We start from the raw sequence: 16,559 nt of genomic DNA, 5'->3' as shown, positions 1-16,559 counted from the left end.
CAGAACCACTCCATTAGGTCGAAAGCACATTATCTTGTTTGGTTTTAAGTTTGTGTCAATCTGAACAAGGCATGTAATTTTATGCACCTGACGGTCCGCAAGTTATGGGACATGACACAAAGTGAGTCACATGAATTTTTCTATGCATTTCGGGATTTTACCAAGATGTTGGAAAATTTATTCACAGTTTTTGGAACTTGCTGACATTCATAGTCCAACCTAGTTTCATGGTTTTTGAGATGTAAATCAGAGAGCTGGGGCAGTGCTGAGGGTAGCGTGTGGTCCGTGGACCAAACAAATCACAGACCACTAAACTAACAGATATACGTGCTTCAGATTATAGTTTTTGTACTCCTAATTTAATAGTTACTTATAAGTGTTAATTGTTCATTGTTAATTTCATGTGACTCTTTGTTACTGCATTGATACCCCTTTACAGTTTCTTTATAATTTTAGTCACTCCTTGTGAGATTCTGAGGGAATAAAGTCCATTCCAGGTCTTTTATTTTTCTGCCAACCAAGACTATTGTCACCAAGTCAATACAAAATGCATTTCTTAGAACAGTTTTTAGTCAAGGCTAGGTACTGTAGGGTTAAATATTGCTGTATTATGGACAGAAAAATCTGTACACTTGTTTGGTTTTTATGAAAGAGTATAACTCATTTATAGGAAATATCTTGCATCAAATATCACCCTTAAATGTTGACGATTTCCAAATTGCCTCGTATCAGATTTGAAATATTTACGATAGCGTTTGTGCATTTTGAATCTAGGAAATTGGTTTTACCTTAAATTTAAGTCATCAAATTTCTTATTAACTACCTTGAATGCTCTGTTATAAGACAGGTTGCATTCATATAATGTTGTTTGAGAGTAACATTGGAGTTGGAGCCGAGAGGGACAGAGACAACTAAAATCTCACTTTACCTAGGTTGAGCAATGTGCAGGAAAACCTGGAAGGGTCAAAGGTCAAAGGCCTGTGTACCCAATTGGGGTAATATTTTGCAACATTTTTTTTAGGGTGGGAGGCGTTGGATATTCTTTCCCAGTCTGGATATGGCCTGTAGGCTGACAGGTTACACGTTATAACTTGTATCGGCATTGACGGGATACCTTATCGTTAATCTGTCTTCTTTTCTGAATCTCAAACCAGACATTGATGAGTGTCGAACACCCACCCATGGTTGTGCCTATGGTTGCCTCAACACAGCAGGCAGTTTCAGATGCGTCTGCCCGGCCGGGATTGACAACTGTAGAGGTATGTTACGTTAATATCACTTTTACAGAAAGAAAACTTTGCTACCAAATTTGTGGTTGCCGATTGAAAATGTTGCGAGACATATCCTGACCTGGAAATACATGAGCTTGATATATATTTATCTTTGTGTCAGTATTGTGATTTAGTAACTCGATTCATGATTCTTTACAACGCTGTTGACCAATGCATTTTCAGTCCTATTTAGGTTAAAGCTAATTTATGTACAATATGAACCTAATATGCATATTAGACCATTTATGGAAATTGTCATTGTCTGCACTAAATGATGTTTGATGTTTGTTTGTTTATTTTTGTTCTTTACATAATATTCTGTACAGTAATTTCAAATTATATTCACAAAAGCAAATTTTTCTTCATCAAATATATAATGAAACACTAAACTTAGACAAAATAGACAACATGCAAAAATGTATTCTATGAAACACTAAACTTAGAAATAGACAAATGCAAAAATATATTCTGCTACTAAGTTGAAAAGAGAGAGGAGAGCCTTAAGAAAACTACTGAGAGCTTGTGTCAAAGGTTCCCCAGGTACAGAATAAAACACATATTATTATTATTATTATTATTATTAACCAGCATTTAGAATGCTATTCACACCCCCAAAGAGTGTACCATAGCTTGTACAACTTAGCCCTGATCATTGGTAACTTGTCACACCTACACACCAAACTGGGTTACCACAGTGCACCACAACCACGTGTCCCCCGGGGGACTTCCCATAGGGTGCAGTAGTCACAAACCGGCGCTCGCTATTATATTTACAAGTTACCTCGCAAGTCCCCATTTATACACCTGGGTGAAGAGAGGCAATGGAGATAAAGTGCCTTGCCCAAGGACGCCAACGCAATGATCTGGCCAGGACTCGAACCTGTAATCCTTAGATCACAAGTCCACCACTGCCTTAACCACTTGACCACAACATCCTACATATGGTAGGATTGGACGTATTAAGCGAAAAGAAAAAAATAACAAGGAAAAGAAAAGAAGGAAACAGGAAAGAAAAAGAAAGGTTACATAATAACAACAATGACAACTAATAAGCTTGTAACCACTAACAATACCGATTATCAACAAAGGGAATGGTCTAATTGGGAGGAGAATGAAATTAATCTAAGAAAAAGTTCTTTTTTTACATTTGGAGTTGAAGGAAACTTTGTTGGTGCAGTATTTGCGAGATGGTGGTAGAGAGTGCCAATTCTTGGCTCCTTGACACTTCAAGTGGTACTGACTTATAGTAATGTGAAACAATGGGGGTCTATTAAAGTTGAGCATGTATTTACCAGTGAACCTTATTTGCATATATCACACCAGATATGGAAAAAATTGTTATTGTCTTCACAGGATTTGACTAGTTACCAACTGCAATGTATAATTTTCTTGTAAACAAAATAACTTGATATTTGTGATTTAGATTATATGCCTCTAGTTTTGTGAGGGGATATTTTTTTTGAAGTTCAGTTAGCTAACATCTTCATAATCATTTTATAGATGTAAGAAAAATACTTAAACAAACACCCCTTCCTATTGTAAGCCAGGCCGATCACGGTAAACGTAGAGTTCGGAAGGATACAAAAATATACTATGTACAACACTATTAACCGTGCGTAACGTATATCTAATCAAAAGTACTATGTGCAATACTGGAACCGTGCCTAACATATATTTCATCAAAGTACTATCTAACACCTCCTGGCCAACTCAACCAGCCAGGGCTCGCCGACAGCTAACATGCATCAGTGTACATAAAGATTAACTACTTTAAAAAAAATAAAGGACATCATTCCTATATCATCGTAGCATTTCGGATATACAAATGAGGGATAAAGGTTAAGGGTGAGAGTTAACTTTACAATTGAATACAGGCGTTTGTTATTTCATTAAACATATAGTGGGCCAGCAGTCTTTATTATAAGATGTTACACTATTAAACAGGCCAGGCTTTCACAGGAGATGGAGACAACCTGTCTAATCAACACTTCACCAACATTTCAAACTGGAGGAACTAGTTTTTTGGTATTCAAATATTTCTTGAGATGACTTGTTCTAAAAAAGATCATTCATCATGTTCATCTATCTGCAGAGGAGGTCCAGTGTGGCCTGATGACCTGTTCTCACCAGTGTTCTAACACACCCACTGGTTTCCAGTGCACCTGCCCCAGTGGTCTTACTCTTGGAGCTGATGGCCGTTCTTGTCATGGTATGTGCTTCCCCTCTGTAGTACTTCATTTCACTTGTTTATCCATTTAACAGTTTACCTTACTTTGATTATTCTTTTTACAAATTTGGAAGATTACTTTATATTGTTTTTTTTTATGATTTTAGATTGTTTAGATTATTAGAGATTAGTTTTGGCTGTTTAGATTAGTTTAGATTAGTTAAGATTAGTTTAGATTAGTTTAGTTTAGATTAATTTAGATTAGGTTAGTTTAATTTAGATTACTGTAGATTGTTAGATTAGTTTAGATTAGTTAAATTAGTTTAGATTAGTTTAGATTAATTTAGATTAGGTTAGTTTAGTTTAGATTACTGTAGATTGTTAGATTAGTTTAGATTAGTTAAATTAGTTTACATTGTTTAGATTAGTTTATATAAGTTAAATTAGTTTAGATTATTTTAAATTACTCTAGATTAGGTTGGATTAGTTAAGATTACTTTAGATTGTTTAGGATTAGTTTCGATTTTTTAAATGAGTTTAGATTGTTTAGATTAGTTTAGATTAGTTTAGACAGTTTAGATCAGTTTAGATTGTGTAGATTATTTGTTGGATGGGGAAACTAGAATGATGTTATCAGGTGAACCTTGTTTGTTGGAACACATGACTTCCCAGATGTTAGATTGGTTCCACTGTCATTGCCATTGAGCCACAAGGTCTCTCAACTGAAGCACATTGAGGAGTGTCTGTGTCACTATTAAGCTAAGTAACATAGTCTCAGATTTCGGTTTGTGCTTCTATTGATTTTTTGGGCAGACATCACAGTATGTTCACTAGAGGTATGTGTACATACACATTCCTCTGTTGCCACAGAACAGTAACTCTTAAATAAAAAACCAGTGTCAATTATAAAAAGGCTGATCCATGTCTTCTCATCCTTTCAGATATTGTGTAAAAGTAAGTTGGCCTGACGTTTCGATCCTAGCAGGATCTTCTTCAAAGGCTAAATGACAAGTAAACGTAACATAAGGGAAAAAGCACGCACATAATACAGACAGGTTAATAAGCATGGTGAACACAAAATACATAGATGTAAGGGATTAGTAGACAAGGGATGGAGAGAAGAAAGAAAGAAACCAACAGGGGAAGAGGAGAGGTAGGAGATAAACAGTGGAGGGACAAAGAGAGGATTAAGGGAAGGCGGTAGGGGATAAACTGGAGAAGGACAAAGACAGAAGGGTGTGGAGCAAAAGGGGGTGGAAGAGAGCTATGAGAAGAGGAGTGATGGGGGGGGGGGACAAGGGGAGTTTGCTAACAGTTTTATTTTATTTTATTTTCCTTTCAGATATTAACGAATGTCTGGAACAGGACCAGGGCGGATGTGAGCACGATTGCCGTAACACGCATGGTAGTTACTACTGTCTGTGCCGAACTGGATTCAGGCTACACTCTGACCAGAGACGATGCACCTCCATTGAATGTGAAGATTGTGACCAATGTCCTCAAGGCTTTAAGAGAAGTAGGGATGCTACCAGATGTGAAGGTAAAACTGTCTGTCCGTGAAGCAAGAAGATTAAAAAGTGTTAATATTACAGAATTGTGTGGAATATTGACTTATATTGAAGAATTGATAACTTAGTTTAATGCAGTGATAACGACGATATCTGTTGGGCTTTAGAGGTCGTCAATATTCTCCCTCTTCACCCATCATCTATTTTGTCTCACGTGAACACATAAATTTATTATTAAAATATTAAAAGGACATCTTATATTACATTTGTATTTCTTCTACAACGTGGTCATAAACTTGTTTTGTTTCATTCTACAGATGTTGATGAATGTAGCCCAGCATTGTCAGCCCCCCTTCCCTGTCGTTCGCCTTTGTGTGCCGGTGCAGAGACCTGTAGTCACAGCTGTGTCAACACACAGGGCAGTTACACCTGTTCCTGCCCAGAAGGATATCATCTAAGACCCAATGGGCACACCTGTCTTTTAAGTGAGGCAACCTTCATGTTAAGCATTATTTGCATCAGGTTCTAATGTATTATCAAGCCATATTAAACCGCTCACTCTAATTTGGAGTTCCATGGGATTACAATTCCATTTATTTACCTTTAATTAGCCAGTAAGTTTAACATATCCAATTTATACAAATAATTTTGTATCTGTAGTTGGTTCTCATAGTTCTTAAAGAGCGCCATCAATTACATAAAGTCAGTAAAGAATCCTTCAGTAGTAAAACCGGTTGCATCTTTTCTTGACATTTCTCTACACAATTTTTCCTTCAGATGAGACTCCCAGTCAGTGTCAACCTGCATGTGAGAATGGAGGGACTTGTCTTAACGGTGTCTGTCAGTGCCCAGAAGGACTCACAGGTGCCACCTGCCGCTTTGGTATGTTCTTTTTTTTCTTTCTTCAAAATTCACATTTTAAAAGCATTTGCACCTTAATATTTAGCCAATCCTTAAGCACATAAAATGTTTTCATTATTTGATCTTGTATAATATAATAACATTAATATTGAGGATTATAAAGTGCAGACATATCCACTGACAACGGTGCCTCAAGGGGCATCACAATATTCCACTGGTCAATGAATACCTGTCAAACATAGAGACGATCCCTCCACATGGCAGCAGCTAAACAGCGCCCAACTGACAGATAATCTCACAGGTCCCCCCCCCCATTTATACACCTGGTTGAAGAGAGGCAATGGAGATAAAGTGCCTTGCCTAAGGAAACAATGTAATGTATTACTAAAGTAATGTCATTATAAGTTTTGTATTGCTCAAGTGTTTTCATTTTTACTAGGTTTTGATTGCAAATGCATTTTCTGAAAATTTAACTAAATTGTTTCATTTCCATTTTGTTTTGCTCAAATGTCATTCTAGTTTTAACAAAGTAAAAAAGGAAGAAAAAATATGACTTGTGAAAAAAAAAGAGAAAAAAAAGAAAGAAGAAAAGTCATTGAAGTGAATGAACTGAAGGGCATTGCGGTACGTATTGCCTTTTTAATCTCTGTTGCAGATATCAATGAATGCAAGACGATGGTTGATTTCTGCGAGCATTCCTGTAGAAACAACGTTGGAAGCTTCCAATGTGTTTGTCCTCAGGGATCATCCCTCAATGCTGACGGCAGAAGTTGTTCTCGTAAGTCCACAACCTTCATTTTTTATTTATTATTTTTTTTATGTTTTTGACTTTGTTGAAACTGTGTGTTATGCTGAATTTTCTATGTTTCAGGAACATGTTTCTCTACACATGTATGAAATGATAACTAATGGTTCATTATGACTAATAGCTAAATTCCTACTAATTATACCCGATCACATGCCATGCTCTTTTAAATAAACTTACTTTTAGTAGCTTTGGTGGCAATCTATGGCATCAAGATACAATTTGCTATGAGTTTCCCATCAATCTATACAACAAGGCTTCTACCAGTGCACTTTAAAGAAATGAAAAGAGAATTATATTTCTTCCCTCCCAGAAATCAACTGTTTCCCTCTCTGCATGCACGATGGTGCCTGTGTGGATGGGCGTTGTGTTTGCCCTCCAGGCTTCAGAGGAAATACCTGTGAAATGGGTGAGACATGATTAACGTATGGCTCAGTCTGTGCAAACAATTAAACCTTTTAAACCAGATATTGATTAAAAACCCACTACAATATTAGCAACAATTTGATCAAGTTTATTCCTCTATTTTGTGTTAATTGTGCGTTACAAAATTCCTGTATACGATTAATTCTATTATAACCGTATTTATAATGATATTATAAGATCAATTACTTGTCCATTTGTTTTCCCAATATCTGACTACATTAATGGCCAGATAAAACTTTATATGCGTATCTGGATTGACTCTCCATCCAGTTATATCTGACTTAATATGGCCATATCAAACTTTATATGGATATCTGGCTTACAAGTATATCAAGATATATCTGGCTTTATATGGCCATATCAAACTTTATATGGATATCTGGCTTACAAGTATATCAAGATATATCTGGCTTTATATGGCCATATCAAACTTTATATGGATATCTGGCTGACAATTATATCAAGATATATCTGGCTTTATATGGCCATATCAAACTTTATATGGATATCTGGCTCACAAGTATATCAAGATATATCTGGCTTTATATGGCCATATCAAACTTGATATGCATATCTGGCTTACAATTATATCAAGTTATATCTGGCTTTATATGGCCATATCAAACTTTATATGGATATCTGGCTTACAATTATATCAAGATATATCTGGCTTTATATGACCATATCAAACTTTATATGGATATCTGGCTTACAATTATATCAAGATATATCTGGCTTTATATGACCATATCAAACTTTATCTATCCAGATATAGCCAGATATCAAACCAGATATGGAATTTGAGTAAGGGTTGAAGCTTCTCTTCATGTGACAGCTATCCCAGTAGCAATGTGATAGCATTTAAGACTTAACTTCATTGTCTTTATATCTTTCCCACAACACAGATGCATAGTACATATAGCCTATATTTGATGATTAGTTAAATCTAAGTACTGCATAAATTGTGCAATAAAACTTTACAACAGCAATTTGAGTCGTTAGGTGGTTGCCTAGTCCTTGGGTGGGTAGGCTATCTGTCTTTAACTATTTAACTTGATCTTACCTTCATTAGTTATTAATTGTAATATGAATATAGTTTTATATATATTTTTGTATTTCTTATAATGTGCAAGTTTCGAAATTTCCAAATTTTATGGAGCAATAAAGTTTTACTTACTTAGAACACTTTCATCCCAGTATAGGGAGAGACAGGAAGGAGATGAAGAGAAAACAAAGGAATAACAATTTTTATTGCATTACACCTGATTTCATAAATAAGAATATAGAAATGAAGGACTGCTGAACTTATTGTTTGTTTCTTAAATCTTTAGACCGGAACGAATGCGCCACAAACAACGGAGGCTGTGAATACATCTGCCGCAACACACCAGGAAGCTACGTTTGCTTCTGTCCTCCCGGGGCAAGCCTGAATGAAGATAAACATTCTTGTACAGGTATGCTGAAAAAGTGTGTTGAATCTAGTGAATGTAGAGGCTCTATGTGACACACTGGCAGGAAGGGTTTGGGGTGCAGGGGGATGGTAAAAGTGGCCAGAGGGGTTGGGGGTGCAGGGGGATGGTAAAAGTGGCCAGAGGGGTTGGGGGTGCAGGGGGATGGTAAAAGTGGCCAGAGGGGTTGGGGGTGCAGGGGGATGGTGAAAGTGGCCAGAGGGGTTGGGGGTGCAGGGGCATGGTAAAAGTGGCCAGAGGGGTTGGGGGTGCAGGGGGATGGTAAAAGTGGCCAGAGGGGTTGGGGGTGCAGGGGGATGGTAAAAGTGGCCAGAGGGATTGGGGGTGCAGAGGGATGGTAAAAGTGGCCAGAGGGGTTGTGGGTGCAGAGGGATGTTAAAAGTGGCCAGAGTGGTTGGGGGTGCAGGGGGATGGTAAAAGTGGCCAGAGGGGTTGTGGGTGCAGGGGGATGGTAAAGTGGCCAGAGGGGGTTGTGGGTGCAGGGGGGATGGTAAAAGTGGTGGGATGGGAGGAGGGTATGAAAAGAAGAATTTCTGACATTTTCAGTGCAATTTTGAGTCCTCTCAGATGGTTGAAGTTGATAGTAAGTTTTAACTCAACATCAATGTGTGCATGAGTACTGATTAATGAATTATTATTTCAGTGACATAAATAACTATAGACATATTTGAGATAATTATGCAGTTGTTGTACATTAATTTTTTGGAAACAGTCATAGTTATTACCTGCTGTATAACAGAAATACAGGCCAACAGATGAGTGTGTTCCATCTCCCTGTCTTCTATAGACAAACAAATTACATCATGTGACCTTGATTATATGTTAAAAACTTGTGTTTTTATATCAAAACAAAGATAAGGATGGATGAAGTACATGGCCATTCTTTGTTTCAGAATGACTTGTAAAGTGCCATAAATGTGTGTGACTACATTGATGATGATAAATTGTTTACCAGTAATGATAAAACACATGCAATCTATTATCCAATTCTACCAGGGTTTTTAGCAAATTGTCTGTAGAACCACTGTGTTGTAATGTTTATTAAATACTCAACCAACTATCCATAGCCTCCCAAAGAAATATCCATAACAATTATTTTTTGTTTTGTTTTGTAAAGGATATATGCATAGGATATACACTTATCACTGTTATATGTTCAGTACTACACATTGTCATGAATATTCATATTTCTGATTACTCCTACTCATGCATATGTAAATGAACCAACCTTATATTTGAATCCCATAGAGGTACCTTGCAACCCGATTTGTGCCAACAATGCATCTTGTCAGAATGGGATGTGTCTGTGCCCACCAGGATTTCGTGGTTTTACATGTCAACAAGGTAGGACGAACACATCAACAAGAATGGACCAAAGTCACACTTGAATCTTTAATGTTGAGCTCATTGTAAAGAAGAAAAGTTCAACCATAAAAACAAAACAAAAAATGTGTTAAAGTTTAAGAAATTTGTAGTACATATACTTTTAGCTTCTCGGCCTTTTGGCTAATAGCATGTGTAGTATCTGTTCCCTTTCGAGGGGAATGGTGATGCACACGCGACGGTGATCACACAATCACAGACCCGATGCAAGGGGACTGGGGCTGAGAGCTGATCAGTCGTTTGGTAGTTTGGTTTTTGTGCCCAGGTTCTTTCCTGGGCGACTTTTCCTTAAAAATATACTTTTAGCAACAAAATGATGAAATTGACTCAGAAAGTCATCATTTCTACCATTTGTAGCAAAATGATTAATTAATCACTTAGTTAATCACATAAATTCAAAACGTTTGATTATGCTGCATTAGAATGGCATCATTTCAACATTTAGCAGCAACATGATCAAATACAACAAAATTGCTGAGAAAAAGGCCTATAAATTTTGACAGACACTGAGAGGGTGTCACATAAAGATGTGAATAAGAAAGAATTGAACAAACTATCCCTATTTCTATTTCAGGTATTTACATTTTCTTTTGTTTGTCTTTTGTAGATATCAACGAATGTACCGAGCGTCAGAGATCACCTTGTTCCCACACTTGCCTCAATACCAAAGGCAGCTTCCTATGTAGATGTCCTGCTGGTATGGAACTTGGTGCGGACAGGCGAACATGTCTAGGTAAGTCCACAGAATATCCAGCTTGAAATATTAAAATAGTTCAGCAGATCTAGGCAAATACCTCTGGGAACTTTTGTTGTAACCATCCCTCTCATATGGAACTTGGTGCAGACAGACAAACATATCTTAGAAAGTTAGTAAGTACATACATTTCTCACGCTCCTTTACATTTTAACGATATGTTGACTGCTGTGTTTGAAAATAATCACTTTGTATCAGGTACTTTTCTTGATCTTTCAAAGGCATTTGACACCCTTTAGTATATTGTTAGATAAGCTACAACATTATTGGCAATCATAGGGTTGCTCTTAATAGGTTTAATAGCTATTTGTCCGATTACCATTTTATTAACGTTAATAATACCATTTCTGCTTCCCAAGATATCGATTGTGTTGTTCCTCAAGGTTCTATTCTTTGCCCAATTTTATATATTATTTATTTTATCAACGACATCTATAGGGCTAGCAACAAACTTCATGTGATATTGTACGTGGATGATACAAACTAGCCTATTCTATGCTGACCCTGGCGTCACTTCTCTCATGGAGACTTTTCAGTCGCTAGAATTTGTTAAAATTCACAATGAGTGTTTGTGTAAATTAGCTATCACTAAATGTTGAGTAAACAACCTCAGTGCTCTTCAGATCCCTAAGTAAGCACATGTCTCTTGTAAATTGAACATTACAGGTAAGATTTACACACACATGTGTAAACTCTGTAAGGTTTCAATGCAGTTGTTACTCTGATGTTAAACCTTAGAGAATGCAGCTGTAGATATCTTAGTATCACGTTCACATAATGTCAACCCTTAGAGGTGACTACATTTCATTGCATGGCAGAATTTAACATTTTGATATAAAAGTAGCAATGTTTCTGTCTTTCTTTCAGCGAATTTCTCTTGCCTCACCCCTTGCGTGAATGGTCGTGAATGCCGTAATATGATGTGTCAGTGCCCGCTTGGATTTTATGGTGCTCAGTGCACAAAAGGTATAGCTGTTCTCTTCATTTTTAATCTATTAATCATAGTGGTATGTTAGATACATTTAAGAACAGGTCTCTTACACATTACAATAGATAGATAACTCGTACAGTACAATAGATAAATAACTTGTACAGTACAATAGATAGATAACATGTAGAGTACAATAGATAGATAACATGTAGAGTACAATAGATAGATAACATGTACAGTACAATATATAGATAACATGTACAGTATAATAGATAGATAATATGTAGAGTACAATAGATAGATAAAATGTACAGTGCAATAGATATATAACATGTACAGTGCAATAGATATATAACATGTACAGTACAATAGATAGATAACATGTACAGTACAATAGATATATTCATGTACAGTATAATAGATAGATAACATGTACAGTATAATAGATAGATAACATGTACAGTACAATAGATAGATAAAATGTACAATAAGAGAGATAGATAACATGTAGAGTACAATAGATAGATAACATGTAGAGTACAATAAATAGAGAGCATGTAGAGTACAATAGATAGAGAACATGTACAGTACAATATATAGATAACATGTACAGTACAATAGATAGATAACATGTACAGTACAATAGATAGATAAAATGTACAGTACAATATATAGATAACATGTACAGTATAATAGATAGATAATATGTAGAGTACAATAGATAGAAAACATGTAGATTACAATAGATAGATAACATGTAGAGTACAATAGATATATAACATGTACAGTACAATAGATAGATAACATGTAGAGTACAATAGATAGAAAACATGTAGATTACAATAGATAGATAACATGTACAATAAGAGAGATAGATAACATGTAGAGTACAATAGATAACATGTACATTACAATAGATAGATAACATATACAGTGCAATAGATATATAACATGTACAGTACAATAGATAGATAACATGTGCAGTACAATAGATATATTCATGTACAGTATAATAGATAGATAACATGTACAGTATAATAGATAGATAACATGTACAGTACAATAGATAGATAAAATGTACAATAAGAGAGATAGATAACATGTAGAGTACAATAGATAGATAACATGTAGAGTACAATAAATAGAGAGCATGTAGAGTACAATAGATAGAGAACATGTACAGTACAATATATAGATAACATGTACAGTACAATAGATAGATAACATGTACAGTACAATAGATAGATAAAATGTACAGTACAATATATAGATAACATGTACAGTATAATAGATAGATAATATGTAGAGTACAATAGATAGAAAACATGTACAGTACAATAGATAGAAAACATGTAGATTACAATAGATAGATAACATGTAGAGTACAATAGATATATAACATGTACAGTACAATAGATAGATAACATGTAGAGTACAATAGATAGAAAACATGTAGATTACAATAGATAGATAACATGTACAATAAGAGAGATAGATAACATGTAGAGTACAATAGATAACATGTACATTACAATAGATAGATAACATATACAGTGCAATAGATAACTAACATGTACAGTACAGTCTAAACATTGAAATTCTTCAACATTATTTCAAAAGTTGTAGGTTGACGTACTATTTTTGCATCCAAGCAACCCCATCAAGGTTTCCCAAATAGGAGAAGAACCTCCCTTACCTCTGACCTCTCCCCCAGGATGATACACATCTTATCCAATTAACTCATTCCTTTCATGAACCCATTTTCATCTTGTGTTCAGATATTGATGAGTGTTTGATACCGGAGATCTGTGGTAACCTGGTGTGCGAAAACCTGCGTGGTTCACATCGTTGTAATTGTCCCGAAGGAAGGCAATTCGCTCCAGACAACAGAACCTGTGTTGGTGAGTTTGGGGTTAAGTTGACATGTGGAAAGCACATTTTGTAGCATTGAAACTGTTTAAATGAAACCGTTAGAAGTGTTAACATTTTCAGAAGATGTTGAGCATTTTCAAGTTAAATGAGGTGTGTTGTTTGAATCTGTTTTAAGTACAACATTATTTATTATAGAGGAATGTAATCATTTTAAAAACTGTACCATTATTTCTATCATAATGATTGGAAAAACCTATTTTTTTCCATTTGTGACAGGTACATCAAGAAAGTCACAATACTGAATGTTATGTACATGTAAAGAACAGATATATATATATATATACATACATATATAACAAACCTGAAAACTGGTCGTTGAAAAATATGAAATTCATTAAATCTACAGATTGGTCAATGAGCTACACTCAGTCTGTTTTTATTTATTTCTACAGATATAGACGAGTGTGAAACAATCGGCAGGCAATGCTCTTTCAAGTGTGTCAACTTGTTTGCTAGTTTCATGTGTACTTGTCCGAGAGGACAAAAACTGGATGAAAGCGGATTCAACTGTATAGGTATCAAACTAGTTCTTGTGATTTAGACTAAATACATATCCTCTCAGAGTTGACCTCAACTTTACAGGTATCAAACTGCTTCTTGAAAGAGATGGAGGTCATTGGATACCCTGACAAATATCTGACACCCCCCTCAAAAGTCAAGTGATCTAGATATTGTGTTGATGGGGAAAATGAGAGTCATCATTGTAACGTATAGACAAAATGTATTGGTTTGATGCTTCTTGGGACTCTCCTAGAAGTATATTCCTAAGAAGGTTGTATTTCTAGGGGGAGCCCCGCCCCCCCAACATTATGTGATGTAAATATAGTGGTGTTGTGCAAAGAAGGCTTAGTGAAATAACCTTCTGACAAGCTATATGAGTATATGCTACTTCTTGTGATTTATACTTGAAGTCATATCCCCCAGGAAGTCATATCCCTAAGGAGGACATATCCCTAAGGAGGTCATAGCCCTGAGGTCATACCCCTGAGCGAGTCATATGAGGAGGTTATATCCCTCGGGGACTCCACCTCCTCAAGTTAGCTGCTGGGGAATTTAAATATCATAGTGTCAGACAATCGATGGTCACTATAGCAACCATCTGACAAATTGTATGGACGATAAATTAACAGTCATAGCCTGCTTCTTATGTTTTTAAAGTAGATGCATATCCCGATGGAGGTAAAAATATCCCTAAGCTCAGACCTCAACCCCTCAGATCCCCTAGTGCATATTCATGAGCATATCATGCATATTCATGAGTTGAGCAAAATAACCTTTCTCTTCATAAAGAGGAGGGAACACAGAACATTTAGAAACATTATTATCTAATATTTATTTCCTTATGCAGAAATGCCATGTTTACAATGTGAAACCCCCTAGTGCATATTCATGAGTTGAGCAAGAGGAGGGAACACAGAACATTAAGAAACATTATTATCTCATATTTATTTCCTTATGCAGAAATGTCATGTTTACCATGTGAAAACGGTGGTACTTGTGTCCTCGGACAATGCCAGTGTCCCATTGGTTATATGGGAGAGACCTGTGCAGAAGGTTGGTTTCATTTCATTTATTTGTTTTTCACAACATGCATTTAAACGTTTACAAATAACAAATAACATGTAGTAGTGAATAATACATGAAGTGAAGGAAGTGGAACAAAAAGCCCTTGCGGGCTTGACGGGGTGCTTTGCTCCCTAAAATACAGAGAAAGAGACCAATCAAAGTACAACAATGCAAAAAAACACAATTTCATACAATAGAACAATAAGACCATAACAAAACAATAACACAATAATGGTTTAATCATTCGGATACTTTTTCGATCATAGCCACCTCAAAGCTTTTACTCTCACTTAAGAAATGAGCTATTTCGTTGTGACTTATAGAGTATGGGAAGTTACAATTAAATCAAAACAGTACACTAATTAAAGACACCTTAAATTCTTATAAACTGGTCTCATTGATATTTTTTTCTTCTCCAAGTTTCTTGTTTTGATGACAGAAATGTAAACATGTTTATGTAAATATGTATACTAAACAAGTACATTAATAAAACACTTTTGCTCATCATTATGGAGAAAGTAAATTCAATAGATGGATAATCAAGAGTAAAAGAGCAAAATGAAAATATCTGAGCACAGTTTGGTCGTCCTGTGTGAAGGCAAATATTCTATGATAAATATAATATGAGATCCTTGGTTCAGGTCTAATTAATGTTCCTGATGACAATCGATTATTTTCTAACATAATCTGTCTTATTTTTGTAATTAACCTTTTCAAATATTCATATAGACAAATTCATGATAAAAATGATGCTATTCAACACAACGTTCTCCACAACAAATGTTTTTGTTAAAACGTGTACAAGTTTCAAATATTAGACAACAGTGGGCTTCCCCTACTCCAATGTTTAAAGTTAATCAAGCAAGACCCTGCGCCTGGAACTGCTAGCTGCTCTTTCCTTCAAGCCTGAAACAATAAGGTCATAAGACCCCCGGTTCAAGTCACTCCCAGATTAGTGTATGTCGTCCAGTTACAGAGTTGTTGACAATTAACAATTCATAATCATGGACGTTAAATGTATGAGACTGACTTCGGTCAGCTTGCGGCTTTGATAAGCCAATTAGGCTTCTTCGCGAGTTCCTGCTTGCAGGAGGATCTAAAATACATACAATGATACAAACTATGAGGTTTTGTTTTGTTGATGTGTATTCATCTTTGCTTATTTACAGAGAGACAGTGTAGCTCACCTTGCAAGAATGGTGGGAGCTGTCAAAGAGGGATATGCTCCTGCCTGGAAGGCTACATTGGCGAATTCTGCGAAGATCACGGTATGTTTTTTAAGTAAAAACAACTTTCTCTGCAGCCATGTTGATTAACAAGGGAAATGCTGATAATTATTTTGCAAATCAGAGTATATGCTGTTATGTAGCCAAGGGGACATTGGGAGGAGGGGTGGGGGGTCACAATATGGCCCACAAATGTTTGGTGCCCCCTTGTTCCCCCTAAGTTTGCCATGTCCAAAAAATGACGTTAGGCTGGAAGATAC

The 16,559-nt window shown here is 35.9% G+C and overlaps 1 protein-coding gene across 9 annotated transcripts in view; it reads left to right on the top strand.

The window, feature by feature from the left end:
- LOC139977877 (uncharacterized) overlaps window positions 1–16,559 on the top strand; it is a 221,559-nt gene that overhangs the window by 45,863 nt on the left and 159,137 nt on the right. For all 9 annotated transcript variants that reach the window (XM_071987580.1, XM_071987579.1, XM_071987576.1 and 6 more), the window contains 15 exons: window positions 1,155–1,259; window positions 3,364–3,480; window positions 4,781–4,978; window positions 5,264–5,431; window positions 5,724–5,828; window positions 6,463–6,585; window positions 6,926–7,021; window positions 8,370–8,492; window positions 9,756–9,851; window positions 10,498–10,623; window positions 11,512–11,610; window positions 13,354–13,476; window positions 13,900–14,022; window positions 14,969–15,061; window positions 16,243–16,341. In XM_071987580.1, coding sequence (XP_071843681.1) covers window positions 1,155–1,259; window positions 3,364–3,480; window positions 4,781–4,978; window positions 5,264–5,431; window positions 5,724–5,828; window positions 6,463–6,585; window positions 6,926–7,021; window positions 8,370–8,492; window positions 9,756–9,851; window positions 10,498–10,623; window positions 11,512–11,610; window positions 13,354–13,476; window positions 13,900–14,022; window positions 14,969–15,061; window positions 16,243–16,341 — 1,794 coding nt within the window. The remainder of the gene's footprint in view (window positions 1–1,154; window positions 1,260–3,363; window positions 3,481–4,780; window positions 4,979–5,263; window positions 5,432–5,723; window positions 5,829–6,462; window positions 6,586–6,925; window positions 7,022–8,369; window positions 8,493–9,755; window positions 9,852–10,497; window positions 10,624–11,511; window positions 11,611–13,353; window positions 13,477–13,899; window positions 14,023–14,968; window positions 15,062–16,242; window positions 16,342–16,559) is intronic.

Source organism: Apostichopus japonicus, chromosome 12 (assembly GCF_037975245.1).
Source record: "Apostichopus japonicus isolate 1M-3 chromosome 12, ASM3797524v1, whole genome shotgun sequence".
NCBI lineage: Eukaryota > Metazoa > Echinodermata > Holothuroidea > Aspidochirotida > Stichopodidae > Apostichopus > Apostichopus japonicus.
This window is presented reverse-complemented; position numbering and strand designations above follow the sequence as displayed.